General features: G+C 34.4%; 1 protein-coding gene across 1 annotated transcript in view; it reads right to left on the bottom strand.

Annotated features, from left to right (window-relative positions):
- Positions 1 to 2751: 2751 nt before the first annotated feature.
- The window catches only part of LOC117325331 (degenerin unc-8-like), a 29578-nt gene continuing 9203 nt past the window's right edge, over positions 2752 to 23126 (bottom strand). The window contains exons 2-13 of the mRNA XM_033881472.1: positions 19752 to 20108; positions 19140 to 19339; positions 18608 to 18688; positions 18125 to 18216; positions 17844 to 18007; positions 17420 to 17509; positions 16741 to 16861; positions 15144 to 15219; positions 9135 to 9192; positions 5359 to 5444; positions 4911 to 4986; positions 2752 to 3689 (exon numbers count right to left, since the gene is read on the bottom strand). Of these exons, the coding sequence (XP_033737363.1) occupies positions 3252 to 3689; positions 4911 to 4986; positions 5359 to 5444; positions 9135 to 9192; positions 15144 to 15219; positions 16741 to 16861; positions 17420 to 17509; positions 17844 to 18007; positions 18125 to 18216; positions 18608 to 18688; positions 19140 to 19339; positions 19752 to 20108 (1839 nt within the window). The 3' untranslated portion in view covers positions 2752 to 3251. The remainder of the gene's footprint in view (positions 3690 to 4910; positions 4987 to 5358; positions 5445 to 9134; positions 9193 to 15143; positions 15220 to 16740; positions 16862 to 17419; positions 17510 to 17843; positions 18008 to 18124; positions 18217 to 18607; positions 18689 to 19139; positions 19340 to 19751; positions 20109 to 23126) is intronic.

Here is a 23126-nt window from a genome sequence, read left to right as displayed (position 1 = left end):
CTTGTTAGTCGTTTTTCATTACAATATCAGAAATTGTCAAGGAGTGTTGTGCACAAACCGGACCATGTAGCAACGAAAACTAAAACTGGGCAGCTAATTCAGTGTCTGGATTTAAAGCATGGTCTTATATACATTTGTATGTATAAAAATCACTAGCGATCCATTTTAATGCAAGTACCTATATGTATCTCCAAACTGGCATAAATCCTGGTGTACATATTTTACAAAAAAAAAAAAAAAAAAAACTATAATGAAAAACTCCATTAGATTTTATTTTACAATTTTTCAAACACATTTAGTCTGATATTCGTACAATGTTCTTGACTGTCACTGTTATTCTCAGTGGTTTAACTTCATCTCAGTTTACATATATAAATCATCCTTTGCCCTAGATGTGTTTGACTGCAACATTATATTGTAAAAAGCAACACACCTAAACACCGAAGGCGATATCGGGTAACCTGGCCCACAGGATCGTATCAGCCAAGAGGTGAAGGTCGTGTGTCCACAACCCCGTCAGAGGCTGGAAGTTTTGTAGCATGTCCCCGATTAAAGTTGGATTTCAACTACTCCGATGAATGTTACATATATAAAATACACATGAGCCGATAGATTGAAGTCTTCTGAAGAGGTCGGTAGTAGGATTATGTAGGTAGGTGGGGATTTTGTTCGGAAAAAATAAGATTGAAAAAAAATAGGTAAGAATTTCAATGGCGATAGGATGTTTCCCTTGTCAATATATATAGGTATTTCTGACTATTTTTTAATATAAGACAAGACATGCCCCTGTGCTTGGTCCTATTCTGACGGCCAGCCTCGGTCCAGATCTTTGTCGTTACGTTACGACTGCTGTAGTACGGTATTTTGACCCCCATACCAAATTGACTCCGGGGTCAAAATACCATTATGGTAAAATTACCCCAACAATGGTGAAGAGACCCCCTCACCCAATATCAAAGTCACTATAATGTGTTTGCTTCATATATCTGGCATATAAAGATTACAACAATGTTATATCAATGTAAACAGTACACATTTGGATAAGGTAGGTTGACTATATTGTGAATTATTATACCTTTCCTTATTTTACTTTATATAAAAGGTCGACAATAGAAATGCTATTTAAAAATGCTATGTACCAGGTTAATAGTCGAAAGTGCTATTTACCCGGAATGAGCGCATTCATATATTCGCGGTTTTTTTGCTTTGTTCATTCTGATTGGACAATGCATTTGTCATATCCCTTCGGATCGTCTCTATCGCCATCCCTTGTATTAGGATAAAGTCCGAAAACTCTTTCGAAAACGTAAGCGTTTCAGGAACATTTCAGAAAATTTTGGCTTTATCTACAGGATTATATAATCTGGATGAAGACGCGTTGGAGAGGATTGTTTCTGAAAGACGACGACAACGCTAACACACAACAGTTATTTTTTTTAATTATTGATTTTTAATTTACATTTAAATTTGATTATTGAAACATACTTTGCTTTTATTACTAGTCTTGAACAAAATGGAATAATTTAAATGTTGGTATAATAAAACAGTTATTGTATGGGTATTTCTGGATATACCACTTTTATTGTCCCCCTTGATATTAACTATTTCCCTCGGCTTCGCCTTGGGAAACAGTTAATGTCTCGGGGGACAATAAAAGTGCTATTTCCCTTACACATATACAATAACTGTATACTATTAGTGAATAGTTGGGGGGTGTCCATGTAGAAGTAAAGCCTTTACCATGAATCAAAATACCATGCTATGCTACACCGTATAAACCAACGCACCCCTGTAGATATATACAGGTACACATTTATCTCCTAACACAGACTTACATTAGTGTATGTACCTGCCTCTGTACGGATAAGTCAAGATCTTTCAGTTATATCAGTTAAATATATTCCGGTCTCTGCTTTTCTTCTTTCTAGATGGTAGGTTGGAAGCCCAAGTAAGGTATTCTGTGTGCCTGATTCTTGTATAATATTCTATTTGTAATTGATCAGGGGTCTGTGTAATGAAGTTGTCTAAGCAGTATTTCGGGACCACGGGCATTGTTCTTGCCATCCCTCAAAATCCTTTTATACCCATTTCCAGCTTACCAATCAGAAACCTCTATTATGCTTCCGTTGTAACGGCCATGGCAACCAAAATTTCCATAAACTGTTGCAAATGCATATCGACGCATGGTCTCAAACACTTGTGTTATTCCAATCATTGTTGTTGTTATTTCTTTGAAAGTTCTAGAAGGACATTTCTCTAACTTCACATGTGGGCTTCCCTTGATTTCTAGTTGTACCTATTCAATTTTTTAAAGTACATGAGGGATATTTCTCAAACTTCACATGCAGGTTCTTCTTGTTCCAGAGTTGAGCCCAAGCAAATTTGATCGTGGTCAGGAAAATAAAGTGGCCGACCATCTTATATTTTACCAAGTGAAGTTTGTTATCGCTACATTTGTATTTCTTGAAAAGTACTCGAGGGATGTTTCTCAAGTTTCAAATGTAGCTTGGGTTTCCCTTGATACCTGATGGTACCAGTTCAATTTTGAATCTGAAGAGGAAAAGAAAATGGCTGACAGAGATACCTCTTGGTCTTTGAAAGTCTAATTTTATTATCTATATTTCACAAAAAAGTCTTCTTAGATCCTTCTTAGATCTTCTTAAATTTTGTATGAACGTTCTCCTTGTTATCAGCTAATTCAAAGAATAGATGAAAGAAGAGAAAAGTAGTTGAAACATAAGGAAAGATCAGTCACAGAGCTAATTACAATTTATTCAAAAGCTACCCGGCAATCTTGACATATTAACAAGTATCAAAAACTGTATGCATGCAATGAAAACAACACAAAAATACGATAGTCACTTATCAGGAAACTACTGTGTAGTACATTGTGGCTAAACTCTTCTGAACATCGGCAGTTGACAGATAGAAGACAACACACAACGAGTTAGAAACACTACATGATAATGTAACGAACAGGATAGCACTACATTGTACGTTAGTAGAACACTGTATGAAGTGTTGTTCATTAGTCAATAGGGAAGACGTTATCACATCAGAACCGGAAACGCGTCCCTGTATAACGTGCACCATATCACCCAGGAAACCAGACCACCGAGGGACACTTCAGTCATGTTGTCAGGGTTATGACACACATATTATCCGCAAATTAACAAATTATGCACGACATATGTCACCGTTCTTATTTAATCAATCTGACAATGTTTGTAAGCACTGTCTATATAATACAATCACCACCGGCGGTATTGGTAAGCACCATTTGTCTGATATTCGTTGGACAAAGGATGTTGTTTTCTATGTATAACACTATCATCCGCAGCATAACGATATATTCGGCTTCTACTGGAATCATTTTTTGTTACGTCACTGTAAGGATATGGCGCGCAAAAGGGCGAGTCGTTAACAGAGTCCATCGCCCAGTCCCGATCGTTGTTAGAATGACCCGAGTTTGCAGATGTGCTGTAACTGAGTGAGAAGGATTTCTCCCAGTCCTGGTAAGGTCGGCTTCTGTACCGTCTTCTCTTATCTTTTGGTTGTTTTTTAGAGGATTTGTTCATGAAGTAACCCCCAATCATACCACACAGATACACAAGCTCAAACATACTGAGGACTGAAAGGCCTATCCACAGACCTATAGCACCGCCGAAGTCCGAGGCAAACTGTGCATTCTGAAACGATAAACATCAATTATATAACTAATATTTTACCATAAACCCACAGCGCTGCCTATTTAAAAAAAATATTGAGTTCAACAGTATCAATATATACTACATGTACAGCTCCAGATTATCGGAGTTTGAATCAGTCAGTCAAACACTCAGTCAAACAATGATACAGTAGACCGTCCACTGTGTATTATGTATATATACATTTATACCTACTTAAGCATCAAGTCCATGCGAATTCGCGGTGTGCTCTCGAATATAGAATATGTGCGCATGTATCTTACGAACGAATGAGCGATGGACGATCGAAACAAAGTGTGTGCGATATATATCGCGGTTGGTATGATTATGGAGTTCATCATGGATAATATTAAACTGTCTGGAACTATTTGACATGTTTCATGCTTGTGAGATGTCACCACCCAAACCCTGATTCGAGACTGTGACATAACCCGGATCTATTTTAGACTTGTATGGCGGGTGTCCTCGATAAAGCAGAAGACGTTTATTCTGCCGGAACACCTGGTCCGACTCCCTTTGAACTTTCTCCATGCAAATCTATATTTTTGTTTATATTTTACCCTCGTTCAATTTATTTAGTGTTTGAATTACGGCTTCGTTATCATGTCGGTATTCTCTGTTTTTTTTATGATACAGTTGTTTGTGATCACACAACGTCACATGATGGACGGGCGAGCACGGTGTCTGCACGAGTTGTGTACGATAGGAAATACATGTGCACATGATAGACGGTCTAAATAAAGCCTGTGTGATAGACAATGGTTGACCATAACGTTTCGATCTGTATTTTGTAGTATTCTGCATGAAATCTGATGCAATAATAATGTGTGAAAAATGTCAGGATTCATATACAGTTTAAGCATACCAAATATTTCACTGAATAAGAATCTATTCGCCATCTTGTTTGTTGATAACCATAGAATGAGGGTTTTCGGTGAGTTGTGCGATATTCCTACATTTGATATACGGTAACTCCAACTCAGTGTTAGATACATCACATGTATTCGATGTCAGTCCATAAATTAAGTGTACGATATGTATTCATTTGATGTAAAAAGTCGATTGATTGTATTTTTTCTGCCCAACTATTAATTTTATTATAGAATGAAATATCCCAATATCTAGATAATGGTATACCTCCACAGGTACACGAGTCAGATTAATTGTATAACTATACCAATATCTAGATTTTTGTATACTTACCGCAATATCAGGTTCTTCACTTATTGATTGGAAGTTTAGATCCGCATAATACACAGACAACTTCAAAAAGTTTCTTCTGTAAAGAAAAAGACATCAATGATATTAACGTTTACATTGTAAATGATAAAAAAATGATAAAAGTTTGGTCATGTATCCCAAGTCCGGTACGTCACCGAATGATGCTCCTTCCAGAACTTAACAAACGTTGTTATATGAGATAAAATAACATTCCAGTTTTGTTTACGATGGAAAATGTTATATTTCAGCGAGTTATATAGACGGAGAATGTATTTTTTCTTTCGATGTTAAAATTGCTAAACAACCGTCGAAAATCTTCACAAACTCGTATACGAAATGTGATATACATCACAAGATTGATACCCCAACTCCGGGATACAGTAGGGTAACGAGCCTACTAAAAAGTAACAGTAAACAGACAGTTACTCACCTCAGGTTTTCGTCTGACATGGTCTCTTGTTCATTACAGTCATTATCGTTAGGAAAACGGTCACACACGGATTTCCGGAGATAGATCTGTTGATACAATGAATCTGTTTATAAGGAATAGCTCGAACAGGTTTTATGTCATGGAAACAAAACACAAAAATCCTAAATGTACTCTCAACAAGCTAAGTCGTAGAATTTATATCCGCCGCTTTCCCTTTTCATAATGGGGGTAATCTGATAATATGTGTTTCCGTTATTTCACGGAAACATCCAAAAATAACATTTTTCGTTAATGAAAGGGCCATAACTCCGTCAAATAACGTCGGCGAAAATTTTGGCATTTAATGTTGTTACCAAGTTTTAAGAAAATCTGATAATAATTGTTGATGCTTTTGCGCGGAAACGAAGTGTAACAGACGGACGGACGGACGGGCAATCCTAAATCAATATCCCCCGTTTCGGTGATGAGAGAGGACCTAATTTAACAAAACGAGAGGTTAATGATGCAATAATTATGCTCTAAATAAACAAAGATATTGTGATGAGAGAGGACTCTAAATAAACAAAGAGATTGTGATGAGAGAGGACACTACAGGTGTTATGTTGTCATGATATAAGAATATACAGTATGCTGAAGTTAATCCTTATAATTAAATCTATCATACCTAATTCCTGCAAAAATCTAACATACCCAAATCCTGCAAAAATCTAACTTACACAATCCCTGTGAAAATTTACCATACACAATCCCTGTGAAAATCTACCTTACACAATCCCTGTGAAAATCTACCATACACAATCCCTGTGAAAAATTACCATACACAATTCCTGTGAATATTTACCATACACAATCCCTGTGAAAATTTACCATACACAATTCCTGTGAATATTTACCATACACAATCCCTGTGAAAATTTACCATACACAATCCCTGTGAAAATTTACCATACACAATCCATGTGAAAATTTATTGATGGACTCTTTTCTACTGACAGGGCAACTTTTCACATCTCTACTGACAGGGTAATTGTTTCACATACAATATTTGGAGGGATAATGAAAACCTGTATAAGAACTTCCGCGGAAACATTCAAGCCGCCCTATCATCATGCATCAATGTGTGAAGAACGGCAGACCACACGCAGGTCGCCTGAGACGAAGTCGAGAGTAACTTATTGCAATCGCCTTTTGTCCTTCGTCATCCATCGTCCGTTCGTAAATAATTAACATTTTCGACGACTTTTTTTTTAAAGAAACCACTGAACCAATTTTACTGTAATATTACAGAAACCTTCAATAGCCTAAGGTTAACTAAATTTATATGGTCTTTAATTTCAGGGTTCTGAGAAATATCAAATTGACAGAAATTTCAAAACCAATCTTCTTTGTAAGTTTAAGACAAGGTAGAATCAAATCCCCTTCAAAGATGGAAGAGCTAGCCTTCATGTGTTTTACCGAACTATGACCATACGGTCTCACGTTTCACCCTGGGGAGGGGGTAGGATTTAGTATAGTTTATATAGGAAAGTCACAATCTTGACAATTATAAGTATGGGATTTGATGACATGCATATATTGACACCAACTGACCTCCACAGGCTGACGTGCGGGGCCAAAAACTGACTAAAATATATAAGACCTCGGGTGAGCGTGATGGCGCGTGGACCTTTTCCATTCCAATTAATTAAAGTATTAGGTACAAGAATCTACATTATTTCATACTGTTAAAGAAGGCTTTGCTGAGATGTCAACTGTATGCTTCGCTATATCAGGATGGACTTAAAAGTTTTAAGGAATGGATCTAAATACAAATCTTTAATGTGAAATATTGCCATCGCCGTAACCGCCAAAAAAAGACACCATAGTCTCGCTTTATAAGAAATAATCAAAACCATACTTATTGAGTTTATTTGATACATTCTATATTACAAATACGACAAATGCTAGCTCCTGAGTATACATCATGCTTTATCCACAGGTATAAAACTGAATACATAACATGTAACATTACCTACACACGTGTAACATTACTTACGCACGTGTAACATTACCTACATACATATAACATTACCTACATACATATAACATTACCTACATACATATAACATTACTTACACACGTGTAACATTACCTTCACACGTGTAACATTACCTACACACGTGTAACATTACCTACACACGTGTAACATTACCTACTCACCTGTAACATTACCTACTCACATGTAACATTACCTACTCACCTGTAACATTACCTACTCACATATAACATTACCTACACACGTGTAACATTACCTACACACATGTAACATTACTTACACACGTGTAACATTACCTACACACATGTAACATTACTAACAAACATGTAACATTACTTACGCACGTGTAAAATTATCTACACACATGTAACATTACCTACACACGTGTAACATTACTTACGCACGTGTAACATTACCTACACAAATGTAAGATTACCTACACACGTGTAGCATTCCCTACACACATGTAACATTACCTACATACATATAACATTACCTACTCACATGTAACATTACCTACACACGTGTAACATTACTTACGCACGTGTAACATTACCTACACAAATGTAAGATTACCTACACACGTGTAGCATTCCCTACACACATGTAACATTACCTACATACATATAACATTACCTACTCACATGTAACATTACCTACACACGTGTTACGTTACCTATACACGTGTAACATTACCTACACAAATGTAACATTACATATACACGTGTTACGTTACCTATACACGTGTAACATTGCCTGCACACGTGTAACATTGCCTGCACACGTGTAACATCGCCTGCACACGTTTACTCATCCGGTAACAATGTTGATGGTAAATATCACATCGTTTCGTTTCAGTGATTTCTCCTTGGGGTGAGAGGTAGGTCAACAGACCCATGGACAAAAAGCCGCTGTTGAGTGTTCTCACTGAGAGGTAATTCCTATTTAAATAGGTGTGATTTGGCGTTTTATGTTTATTTTGTTGAAGTCCTTATAATATGTTTTTTCTGTTTCTGTCTGACAAATATTTTATTCTAGTATGTAGCGTTTTTGTCTGAAATTTTTTTCAGCAGTTTAAGAACATTAAATATTTTTGATTATCAGGAAACATGGCGCATTTTAAAAGTGGAAATTTCACTTTAGATGGTTATTAGTGTACATTCAGTTACTGTGTATTAATGAAACCAAGTAAAAATATTTCAGTTCAGTTCACTTTACAATATTTCAATGCAAAACAGATTTTCCTTTATGATTGTTTTTCTTTTTAAAATCGCATAGCAATTTTGTCAAACAATTTTATTAACTTTGCATAAAACTCTTAACTGCTATTTTGGGCGATTCATTCTGTGTTGTTTTTAGCACATATTCACGATTGGACTGCAATAGGAAGTCGTATTTTTTGTCCTTCAGAAAATTTCGCTGAATGTATAAAGAATACGTTCTTACAAAAAAACAATTGCTTCTTGCTTTGCATATATGATATCTAGCATGCTTTTATCAGCATGTTCATGTATGAAAAAATCTAGCATATTCTAGCATTTCAAGTTTAGACTTGTGAGGAGAAAAAAAATCAATCGCATAAAGTCACAATGTAATGTATATATATCGAAATAAAGTTGATATCGGGAAAAGATACTTATCGAAGTTTGTCGAACGAAAAGGGAAAACAAAAACAAAAAAAACCACACATACATACAGTGGAGTTACTGTTTCACTCAAACTCATTGATGCAATTACTTACGGCATAGTCGTCCGTCGGCCACTGACGAGAGGTCAGATGCTGTGAATAAGTGTTTTCTCTGTCAACAAAGAAAACCATCAGCAAATATTTATCGTATCTACACCAAATTCTCAATAAATGATACAAAATGTAATTATATTTAGGATACCATATATATCATAGTTAAATGCTGACAGTCAACTAAGTATATACATGAAAGAGACGATGTTAGATTGTTGTGTCATTGATAACAATTATAATGAAAACACACTGGTATAACCTATGTACGTTATATTATAACAGCCGAATCACGTGTTAATCGTTTTTGAAATCAGAGTCATCATTTGGATCAGAGAAAAGAATAAACCCATACATTTAAATGCATGGTGAAATAAAAATAAATGGTGCGATAGACATTAATAGTATAATAGAGATTAAGGGTGAGATAGACATTAATGGTGAGATAGACATTAATGGTGAGATAGACATTAATAGTGAGATAGACATTAATGGTGAGATAGACATCAATAGTAAGATAGACATTAATAGTTAGATAGACTTTAATGGTGAGGTAGACATTAAATGTGAGATAGACATTAATGGTGAGATAGACTTTAATGGTGAGATAGATATTAATGGTGAGATAGACATTAATGGTGAGATAGACATTAATGGTGAGATAGACATTAATGGTGAGATAGACTTTAATAGTGAGATAGACATTAATGGTGAGATAGACTTTAATGGTGAGATAGACATTAATGGTGAGATAGACTTTAATGGTGAGATAGACATTAATGGTGAGATAGACTTTAATGGTGAGATAGACATTAATGGTCAGATAGACATTAATAGTGAGATAGACTTTAATGGTGGGATATACATTAATGGTGAGATAGCCATTAATGGTGAGATAGACATTAATGGTGAGATAGACATTAATGGTGAGATAGACTTTAATGGTGAGATAGACTTTAATGGTGAGATATACATTAATGGTGAGATAGACATTAATAGTGAGATAGACATTAATGGTGAGATAGACATTAATGGTGAGATAGACATTAATGGTGAGATAGACATTAATAGTGAGATAGACTTTAATGGTGAGATATACATTAATAGGTGAGATATACATTAATGGTGAGATAGACATTAATGGTGAGATAGACTTTAATGGTGAGATAGACATTAATGGTGAGATAGACTTTAATGGTGAGATAGACATTAATGGTGAGATAGACATTAATGGTGAGATAGACATTAATGGTGAGATAGACATTAATAGTGAGATAGACTTTAATGGTGAGATAGACATTAATGGTGAGATAGACTTTAATCGTGAGATAGACTTTAATGGTTATATAGACATTAATGGTGAGATAGACATTAATAGTGAGATAGACATTAATGGTGAGATAGACTTTAATGGTGAGATAGACTTTAATGGTGAGATAGACATTAATAGTGATATAGACATTAATGGTGAGATAGACTTTAATGGTGAGAGACTTTAATGGTGAGATAGACATTAACAGTGAGATAGACTTTAATGGTGAGATAGACATTAATAGTGAGATAGACTTTAATAGTGAGATAGAATTTAATGGTGAGATAGACTTAAATAGTGAGATATACTTTAATGGTGAGATAGACATTAATGGTGAGATAGACATTAATGGTGAGATAGACATTAATGATGAGATAGACATTAATAGTGAGATAGACTTTAATAGTGAGATAGAATTTAATGGTGAGATAGACTTAAATAGTGAGATATACTTTAATGGTGAGATAGACATTAATGGTGAGATAGACATTAATGATGAGATAGACATTAATAGTGAGATAGACATTAATAGTGAGATAGACATCAATAGTGAGATAGACTTTAATGGTGAGATAGACATTAATGGTGAGATAGACATTAATGGTGAGATAGACTTTAATAGTGAGATAGACATTAATGGTGAGATAGACATTAATGGTGATATAGACATTAATGGTGAGATAGACATTAATGGTGAGATAGACATTAATAGTGAGATATACATTAATGGTGAGATAGACATTAACAGTGAGATAGACATTAATAGCGAGATAGACATTAATAGTGAGGTAGACTTTAATGGTGAGATAGACATTAATAGTGAGATAGACTTTAATGGTGAGATAGACATTAATGGTGAGATAGTCATTAATGGTGAGATAGACATTAATAGTGAGATAGACTTTAATGGTGAGATAGAAATTAATAGTGAGATAGACATTAATAGTGAGATAGACTTTAATGGTGAGATAGACATTAATGGTGAGATAGCCTTTAATGGTGAGATAGACATTAATAGTGAGATAGACATTAATGGTGAGATAGACATTAATGGTGAGATAGACATTAATGGTGAGATAGACATTAATAGTGAGATAGACATTAATGGTGACATAGACATTAATGGTGAGATAGACATTAATGGTGAGATAGACATGGTGAGATAGACATTAATGGTGAGATAGACATTAATGGTGAGATAGACATTAATAGTGAGATATACTTTAATGGTGATATAGACATTAAATGTGAGATAGACATTAATAGTGAGGTAGACATTAATGGTGAGATAGACTTTAATGGTGAGATAGACTTTAATGGTGAGAGAAACATTAAATGTGAGATAGACATTAATGGTGAGATAGACTTTAATGGTGAGATAGACATTAAATGTGAGATAGACATTAATAGTGAGATAGACATTAATAGTGAGATAGACATTAATGGTGAGATAGATATTAATGGTGAGATAGACTTTAATAGTGAGATAGACATTAATGGTGAGATAGACTTTAATGGTGAGATAGACATCAATGGTGAGATAGATATTAATGGTGAGATAGACTTTAATAGTGAGGTAGACATTAATGGTGAGATAGACTTTAATGGTGAGATAGACATTAATGGCGAGATAGACATTAATAGTGAGATAGACTTTAATGGTGAGGTAGACATTAATGGTGAGATAGACATTAATGGCGAGATAGACATTAATAGTGAGATAGACTTTAATGGTGAGGTAGACATTAATGGTGAGATAGACTTTAATGGTGAGATAGACATTAATGGCGAGACAGACATTAATGGTGAGATAGACATTAATAGTGAGATAGACTTTAAGGGTGAGATAGAGAGTAATAGTGAGATAGACATTAATGGTGAGATAGCCTTTAATGGTGAGATAGACATTAATAGTGAGATAGACATTAATGGTGAGATAGACATTAATAGTGAGATAGACTTTAATGGTGAGATAGACATTAATAGTGAGATAGACATTAATGATGAGATATAAATTAATAGTGAGATAGACATTAATAGTGAGATAGACATTAATAGTGAGATAGACATTAATGGTGAGATATAAATTAATAGTGAGATAGACATTAATAGTGAGATAGACAATAATAGTGAGATAGACATTAATAGTGAGATAGACTTTAATGGTGAGATAGACATTAATGGTAAGATAGCCTTTAATGGTGAGATAGACATTAATAGTGAGATTGACATTAATGGTGAGATATAAATTAATAGTGAGATAGACATTAATAGTGAGATAGACTTTAATGGTGAGATAGACATTAATGGTGAGATAGCCTTTAATGGTGAGATAGACATTAATAGTGAGATAGACATTAATGGTGAGATATCAATTAATAGTGAGATAGACTTTAATGGTGAGATAGACATTAATGGTGAGATAGCCTTTAATGGTGAGATAGACATTAATAGTGAGATAGACATTAATAGTGAGATAGGCTTTAATAGTGAGATAGACATTAATGGTGAGATAGACTTCAATGGTGAGATAGACATTAATGGTGAGATAGACATTAATGGTGAGATAGACATTAATGGTGAGATAGACATTAATAGTGAGATTGACATTAATAGTGAGATAGACATTAATAGTGAGATAGACATTAATGGTGTGATAGACATTAATGGTGAGATAGACATTAATAGTGAGATAGATATTAATGGTGAGATAGACTTTAATGGTGAGATAGACTTTAATGATGAGATAGACATTAATAGTGAGATAGACTTTAATAGTGAGATAGACATTCATGGTGAGATAGACATTAATAGTGAGATAGACTTTAATAGTGAGATAGACATTAATAGTGAGATAGACTTTAATGGTGAGATAGACTTTAATGGTGAGATAGACATTAATGGTGAGATAGACATTAATGGTGAGATAGACATTAATAGTGAGATAGACTTTAATAGTGAGATAGACATTAATGGTGAGATAGACATTAATGGTGAGATAGACATTAATGATGAGATAGACATTAATAGTGAGATAGACATTAATAGTGAGATAGACTTTAATGGTGAGATAGACATTAATAGTGAGATAGACTTTAATAGTGAGATAGACATTAATGGTGAGATAGACATTAATGGTGAGATAGACATTAATGATGAGATAGACATTAATAGTGAGATAGACATTAATAGTGAGATAGACTTTAATAGTGAGACTTTAATGGTGAGATAGACTTTAATGGTGAGATAGACATTAATGGTGAGATAGACATTAATGGTGAGATAGACATTAATAGTGAGATAGACTTTAATAGTGAGATAGACATTAATGGTGAGATAGACATTAATGGTGAGATAGACATTAATGATGAGATAGACATTAATAGTGAGATAGACTTTAATAGTGAGATAGACTTTAATAGTGAGATTTTAATGGTGAGATAGACTTTAATGGTGAGACATTAATAGTGAGATAGACTTTAATAGTGAGATAGACATTCATGGTGAGATAGACATTAATAGTGAGATAGACTTTAATGGTGAGATAGACATTAATAGTGAGATAGACATTAATAGTGAGATAGACTTTAATGGTGAGATAGACTTTAATGGTGAGATAGACATTAATGGTGAGATAGACATTAATGGTGAGATAGACATTAATAGTGAGATAGACTTTAATAGTGAGATAGACATTAATGGTGAGATAGACATTAATGGTGAGATAGACATTAATGATGAGATAGACATTAATAGTGAGATAGACATTAATAGTGAGATAGACTTTAATAGTGAGACTTTAATGGTGAGATAGACTTTAATGGTGAGACTTTAATGGTGAGATAGACTTTAATGGTGAGATAGACTTTAATGGTGAGATAGACATTAATAGTGAGATAGACTTTAATGGTGAGATAGACTTTAATGGTGAGATAGACTTTAATAGTGAGATAGATATTAATAGTGAGATAGACTTTAATGGTGAGATAGACATTAATAGTGAGATAGACTTTAATGGTGAGATAGACTTTAATGGTGAGATAGACATTAATAGTGAGATAGATATTAATGGTGAGATAGACATTAATAGTGATATAGACAATCTGGTCATATTATACTGACAATGAATGCTGAGCGCCAAGAAGGAATTGCATCTACATGTTCCCCTCAAAGTGGCGAACGACGAACTAAAGGCTGAACGTGATGCAATATCAGGGAAGACATTAGGAAGAAAAAAGTTGTTTGAAAGAAGACGAAAGAGCCCAGTCGCTTCTACGATCATGCTATTGGACAGCAGGTACATTTCTCACGTCCTACCCACAAAGCGGGAATATAGTGTAAACGTTTCTATTACATATGAATATATAAAAAAACCAAATCTACCACAATCGCTGATACCGATTAATACCATTTAGATATATTACCTGTCACAGATGAATTTTGAAATATCGATGTTGTTTATGATGGTTACATTGTTTTCAATGTATCACGTCCGAAGTGAAATAGTGTATTAATATATTAACACTTGTCACATTAAACAAAGTTCTGTGTTATAATTCACAGTATATGGAAACAAATTTAACTGTCACGATGTGCTAAATACCCTAATGTGTTAACAGATTCTTTTATCTGGGGACATCTTATATATAATTTTGTACATAACTGGTATAACAATATAAATGTGAGACTGTATAACTTACGAGCAGGGGTCCGGACAGTCACAGGAGATGGTCTTTTTATTTAGCTGTATCGCAATCTTTATCATACATTTCAACTCTGTAAATAAACATTCGAGGACAATTGATCATCAATATTAAGCAACTGTTATAACAAATCAGATGATAAACGTCAGGACATAAAACAAAAAAAGTACCATGAAAAAATGAAACGTAATATTCACCAGACCAAAATCAACTAACAATAGTCTTGCTGCTTGTTAGTTATTTTGTGATAATTTGATTGCCAATATACAAATGTGCATATGTGAAAATAATATTTGTTGTATATTTTCTAAAAACGGTCCTTAAATCTAATATTTTCCCTGCTCATTCCTCCTGAAAATTATCAAATAAATACACGTAACTGAGAAAAATATTGTTCCAACTTCACCACAAAAGTCAATTGGAGAAGTAGTAAAATTGTTATATTAATTTATCAACAAAATAAAAAAAACTACTTTTACCCCCAAATATCAACACTTACGTTGCTTTGTCTCTAGATGAAGCTTGTCAAGCCCAATGTTATTAATTTTCGATAATTATGCACGGTGATTAGGCTTGCGCATCGATATCGGGCGGCCTCGTTACTCACTTGTCAATGTATATTTGCGCGTTGGTAAATTGATTTTATGCAATACGACCAAAGAAATATTTCAATGATGAATTATCAATTCACAAAAATATAAGAAAAAACAATGTCTAAGCTTTATAATGATTATTGTAAAACATGTTGATTGCATTATGTTCCTTCCGAACTATTGTGTTAACTGTCTGTCGTCAGTGACACCATCGCAGCGCCATCTAAGGGTTTTTGATAAGTTTGGCTGTTTTGTTAAGCTGACCGCTGTTCCAAAGATGTTAATAAGGTGATTTTTTCATTTTTTTAAATGCCATAGTGATCAAGTGTAAATATAAGGATCTTAAAAAATGTAGCTTCACCGAAGTTGATTTACTTTGGGGTAAGCACATATTGCTTGTTCCGCGAAAGGGTAAGTATATATTGTTTTCGTGCAACAAGCAATATATGCTTACCCCAAGTAAATACACTGCGATGCAGCTACAAAGAATATTAATCAATCCTTAATTACACTCACAATAATATTAATAAATTCACGTAATCTATATAGGGTGTGGGGATAGGTCTATCTATCACATAACCACAATATACTCAAAGTTTTTAGTTTTTGAGAAACTGAGCTAAACACAATATTTAAAACTCAGATTCCCAGTATCACTAATTTCCCTATCGTAGAATGCCCATGGTTCATCACACTTCGTTTCGCTGCTCTTATCATCCGAGGGTCATCTTAGTGGAAAAAGTCTCGTTTCAACGGATTTTAATCATTTCAACAGAATATCATTATCAATATGTCCTCCTTTAAACTGAAAAGTCATTGAAACGAGGATTTTTCACGTACTTGACCCACAGGTGATAAGTGATGTGATAGTGTAATCAACCGTACGTGGGTATCCGACAATGTAATTTCCAGAATCACTAGTCTTTTCGTCGATGTCCAGACATCAATGAACTTCAAAAACAAAATTAAACGCTATTTCACTTTGAGGGGATCCGGATTACCTGATTGAGAGACACATTCCTTTTTAGACGTGGCGGCACTGACCAATACCTCAGCGTTTAAAGGGTCGAAACAGCCGCAGGTCTTGAGCGTGAGCGTTGTTTTACACAGGTACAGGCAGGACTAAAACAACCAATTAGTAACACATTGGAGTCAATGGCACCAGTCTATGTTTCAGGCACAGAATAGTAGCTATACATAATACTATCAAATAAATTCTCGCAATTTGACAGTTGTCTTAATTACAATTTGTCTGATGAACATCCTTGGCCACATCATGGGAGTAGGGAAGTCTACAATAGTCCTTCGTCGTAACTAGTCATACATAGATCATCATATAATTGTGCATGTTTGTATTATTCCTGGCAATAAGCATATTATGAAGTTTTATGCTTAAACAGAGAAAACATAATGATTATTTTGAAGAGGAAACAGAATAAATCTATTTATCGAGAGAAAGGAATACACATGAAAAAGTCACTTATGCTATCTGTTGCAACGAAAGCATTTGATGAAAATTGTCTTTTGGATCATTGGCAAACAAATAAATGTACACAATCAACCAAGGCAAGTAGGAAAATTCCTTATGAGATTTGTTTGAAAAGGGTTTTAATTCAGAACTGAAAATCACAATGCATATTTAATTGTTTCAATGTTACACCGTGTTATATGGAGTGATACCTGTCTGTTGTAAGTCCGGTTGTATAAAGTTTTGAATTCGTCATCTGTTGCACACGTTCCGTAGGGGTAACCAATTCTAGAAATCTTTGTCTTACAAAAAACAAAAAAGTGGAGAACATCAAAACAGGATTTCCTAGCGATTACTCCGAGTACATTGATCCGATTGGCACATGTATATGGAATATCGTATTCTGACTTCTATTGTTATATTTAACACTAATTAAATTTAATTTAAGCATAGTACATGTATAAGGAATACAGGATTCTGACTAAATATAGTTTTAGATAGAAAATGTACATAGGACACCTAATTCTGACTCTTAATTACATTTTAATGGTACATGTTAGAGTACATAGAATGCAAACCTCATTATAAAACTACATAGGTATTTAGCAAATATGAGTGCCCGGAGCATATGAATACCTGTTTGAGAGCAATACTACTTTCCTGACCACCGGGAAGGAATGATCCGCTTTCCTCTGGAAATGGTACGGTGTTCGGGGCGTGCAGAGTAACACGTATTCCATACCCATCAGTAACTCCAGGCAAGTACTCAAACGTCTCCAAGTATAATGTCAAAAACAAACCTAGAGGTAAATTAAAAAAAAAACCCAACATCAACCTAGAGTCAACACTTAGAGTCTAGAGGCTTCTTATTGGTTGAAATGATACAAGTTAGCATCTGCGCGGATATCATAGCTTACCTGCACTCGGCCCAGGTCTTTTCACAACGAAACTGTTCAAATCCAACGTGTAACAGTTTCCGTATTTTGGAGTTTGGTACAGCGTGAAGTTTCTGGAAGTGTTGGACATTATTTAATAAGGGTTCAAAGAAAACAGATAATTCCAGCATTGCACAAATCTTTGGATATGAATATAGTAATAGAAACAGTACACACTATATTTACTATACATTATACAGCTGTTTCGTCCTTCTTAGACTCGCCAGTCTGACGATCCAGAGAGGAAGTTAGCAAATTCAAATCTGAACCGGTGTCACTGTTTATAGGGATTTACATGTGGCATACAAGGTAACGGTTAACCTCGGGATTTAAAGGCCCTCAACAAATCTACTTTATATTATAACGGAATCGCTGTACACTATAATGCGTATTTGTTTCACCAATAAAATATAAACCTTACATGGTATGATCCCTACGAACATACTTGACATATAGCAGACTTACTCTGAATAACACTTGTAACCGTTGAAGGCACAGTTGTTGAGCGTCTTGTTGAAGTCGTGACCCATAAGAATACGGTTACTTCTGTCAATAAGAAATCACTTTCTTTAGAATCGACCGTGTAATCAGCAGTTTCTGATATATTTGTATCATATATTTTACTGGTATTACAAAATACAGGGAAATTAATGTTGTTTACATCGAGTTCATGTTAATACAGATCTGTTTTACTGATACACACTGCATCAGAAAAATATTGGCGTGGTTAAAAAAAAATATCAAGGCAATTTTAATTCATTAAGAAACAAACTGTGTGACATAGGATAAAAATAAGACATTGTGTTAATTTATGAAAAAGAAACACAATATCATTGTTTTATAACTTCTTTCTTATTCATAGTTCCAATTAATGATGAAACGCTATCAAGTTACAGCGTGTGTACAGCACATTGATGTTGGTATTAGTTATTCACACGAATACGCATTTCAGTGTTTCCACAGTCAATTATCTTTGTAGGTTCATATGATAGTTTACCTGGATTCGTTTAAGTATAGACCTCGAAAGTTGGTGGATATTTCTGATATTTTATCTCTCTGATAGAATCCGTTTTCCATGGCGTTTTCGTCGTTGTACTCATCATAATTGTAGTTGTACTCATCGTCTCCCGACCACTCTACCCCATAGTCATAGTCGTATGTTTCTAAATCCAGGTCGTCGGGGCTAATGGTACCCAGCTACAAAAACGACAATGAACATCTTAGCTGAATGGTAATATCGAATTCCCTATGATGTGTCATACTCTCACATTATAGCCTTTCACGGAAAATACTGAAATATCATCAAAACACCACTCAACGTCCATTAAAGATTTTGATATTAATTTGGACAGCTTTTGGAAATTATTAGATCTAAAATCTAACCATCTTGCTAGCCAAGAGGTGAACTGTAATAGTATTTTATGTATAATTATTGATATGGATATAGAGACATTGCTGCCTCCGTCTATCATGTACTAGTATCCTATTGTATGACTCAATACAACCACACAAAACATGACCAAAGGAGAGAAAACACCGATATCTAAAGTTTGACCAACATACAAGGGTGATATTTGATGCATTCACGATAAGAATAAACCGTTCTCACCAGATTGGCAGGGTTGATTTTATTTGTAAATGATACGAGTCTATCGGAGGCATACTCCAGGCGAGATTTCCGCACAGCATTAACGTTACAGAGAGTGATGGCCGGCAGCTGTAAGTTGTTAAATCCCAATGATATTGTCGTCTTTTTAGGCCAGGAGAGGAACTCGGCGAATAAGAAGTATAAATGAACGAACATTGCTAGAAAGCCCACGATAACCAAGGCTCCCCAGAACACCCTACCGACTTTCGTTTTGGCATTGTGTAGATGTGGTAGACCAGATATGGACGTACTCTCAGCAAACCGACCCAACACCTTCTTTAATGTCTTTGGTTTCTTGGTTTCTTGATTTTCCTTATCCTGGAAAATTAGAGAAAAAAATTAATTGCCCTATATTAACGACGGTATACATTAAGGATGGACATTTCTTGAAATTTAAATTCAAAAATAAATTCCATTAATATTTCTTTTTACTCCTTATTCTATATATAGTTCTTCTGTTGTAAAATATTTTTAGCTGACGGATGGTAAGCGCTGTTGGTGGACTTTCTGTCCCTAAGTCTTGACGTTATCCTGTACGTCATATTATATACGAATAGCAATACCGGTATATAAAAGCATTGTATTCAAAAGAAAACTCAATCAATATCCATTACTATATTGATCAATATATTGGGTTGATACGTTTCTTACGGTAGTAAGATGCAATTTAAGGATTGATTGTCGATTTTGTTGCTTGTGTTGGCTGATGAAGGGGAGTGAACCTTGGGGAAATGAAGTGAACTGCTTTGAAAATTCCTTATACATTGTATTTACGTAAACAAATTTAAAATTCCCGCCGCCAGATTACAAAGTGCGACAGCAGTCAGTCAGCTACTGTCGTCGCAAAGGCAACACAAATCCGTTGTCATAGATTATTCAGTCGAAGGGAGTAATGTGCCCATAGTGCTCAAATTAGGCTTCTTTTTCTGTGACCACGTAAATGATATTCAGTATCGCGTTTGAGACAGCTACCGTGCTACATAGAGGTTCAAGATCTCAGTGTTATAGGGAACAACCAACCAATTGAAAAAATAGATTTTTGAAACAGTCCCTGTGTATAGAAAGTTGAGCCAAGGATAAAATGTCTGGCAGCCACTGATTGGCCAATATGTTATGAAGCGAGAAAATAGATATGTAGCCTGATAAGTTCAGGTAATAATAATTAACAGGTAAACATTTAAGATTTTTGAGAGTTTCTACTGAGAAATTCACCCATTTTCAAAATGGCTACCCTGGAGAAAATTTGAGCTGAAGGATCCAACTTTTTTTTTATTAGGTGTTATATCAGACCCTAAACTTTTGTAATAAACCATAATTGTCATATTGAATTCAAGAATTTGAATGAAATACTCCAAAACGTTAACACTAAAGTCTATGGGAAAACAATTGGTTGGTTGGTCTCTGTTATGTCACATGATGTCCTTCTAACCTCTCTGTATCATACTGACGTTTTTATATCACACACATCGGCTATTCCACTTGGGTTAATATCGAAAATGTACGTGTATAACAATGTTAAACCATTCCCAAAACGAAAACTACATCGCAATGCAAACAGTGAATGTATTCACACTCCGGTTAGAAAGTGATTAGCCTCACAGAACAGAAGCAGGCGACCAAAAATCTTCATCGGGAAATTAAGTGATCTCGGATAGTTTCGTGGAGGTCGAGCGACTTGAAAATGTAAATATTTTGGCATATTAATTTACATTTAAATGTGCTGTTTATTGTTCCCTTATACAGATGATTAAGTTTCCTACATCGAGTGAGGCGTTCTCTGATGAGGTAAATTAAGGTTTCTACATAAAAACTCAAACGTTCACTGATACAGTGTATTGAGTTAAATACATAAGCGTAGGCGTTCTCTGATGTAGTGAAATGAGTTACTTACATAAACTCAAATGTTCACTGATGCAGTAGAATGAGTTGATTTTTATATTCACAGCCCAGAACCAGGGCTTGCTGACGGTTAAAGTGTCAAGATAAACAACAAATATAAATTAATGTTTTTTTTTCAGAGATAATCGGTTTTCCGGAAACTGCCGACTGATGTTTGACATCACGTCATATTCCTCCGCCTATGCTTGCTTGCACAACGAAAAATATATAGTATTCCGCTGTAAAAAAAATACCTCAGGTCCGGGACTACAGTTGAGTGTAAGCTAATCTTTACACCAAGTGCACCAAATTAGTAGTGCACTACATTTAAACTACATGTTAACTAGTAGTGCATTACACCCTGAACAGCAAAACCCCCATACAGGTAATTGGCAGTACCCAAGGCTACCTGTGATTTTTACCTGTACTCTATACATAAGGCTATCTAGCAGTTACCAGTATTAGGAAGTTTAGTTTGATGTTATATTTCAACCTTTCTATTCTGGTTACTCATACACTGTAACCAAGTTAACTAAGTTAAATTGTTCAAGCCAAGTTTCATTTATCTTTTGGTACTTTATATTTTGTATTGATTAATCAGTTATATATTTCACATGTTTAATTCTAGTAATTTTGTTTTCATCACATGAAAGTATAAATGTAATAAAACATTTGAAAATAATTATCGTTACTTGAACATTTTCAATTTGATACATTTAATTTATATTGTTGTTTAATTTCAGAATAACTTAAGCAGCATATTCATTATTTCATTTTTGATGTGATATTATGCTTATTAAAACCTTATTCAGCCCATAATATATGTTGTACATTCTATGTTATAATGTGTATCAACCTGAACACATAAAGAAATTAATTAAACATTGATTTAACATGTAAAGAAAGATTCTCTGAACAGTTCTACATTTTACAATTTTAATCTTATAAAATGTATATATTAATTACTTGTAATACACCTTCCATCTTCCTTTACCTAAATAGTTGAAATTTCTGTACCTGTACCCGTGTGCAGGTATCTAATACTTTGAAGATCTCTGATATACAAGTTTCTGCTTAAAATGTATAACTGATGGGGATTTTTCCTCTACATGTAATCAGCATATATACTATATTTATTGAATATCTTTATGGCAGAGACCTATATACTAGTATATAGGTCTCTGCTTTATGGTGAAGAAAAATGTACATAAAAATTAATTATTTTTCGATGATTCCCAAAATAAAAACGTATAATTTTTTGAAAAACATCCACATGTAGATATTTTATATGGGTAGTGTTAGATGCTAATTACAGGTAGGTAAGGCAGATCAGGAGCCTGGCACAGCATGTTATAAATGGACCCCTGGGGGTAATTGGGGAATTGACAAAACTATAGCCAGGTGTTAAAACAGGCACACATTAAGACTGATCCTCATCTGATACATATATATAGGTAA

Source organism: Pecten maximus, chromosome 4 (assembly GCF_902652985.1).
Source record: "Pecten maximus chromosome 4, xPecMax1.1, whole genome shotgun sequence".
Classification (NCBI taxonomy): domain Eukaryota; kingdom Metazoa; phylum Mollusca; class Bivalvia; order Pectinida; family Pectinidae; genus Pecten; species Pecten maximus.
The sequence above is the reverse complement of the archived record's forward strand: the minus strand, read 5'-3'. Positions and strand labels throughout refer to the sequence as shown.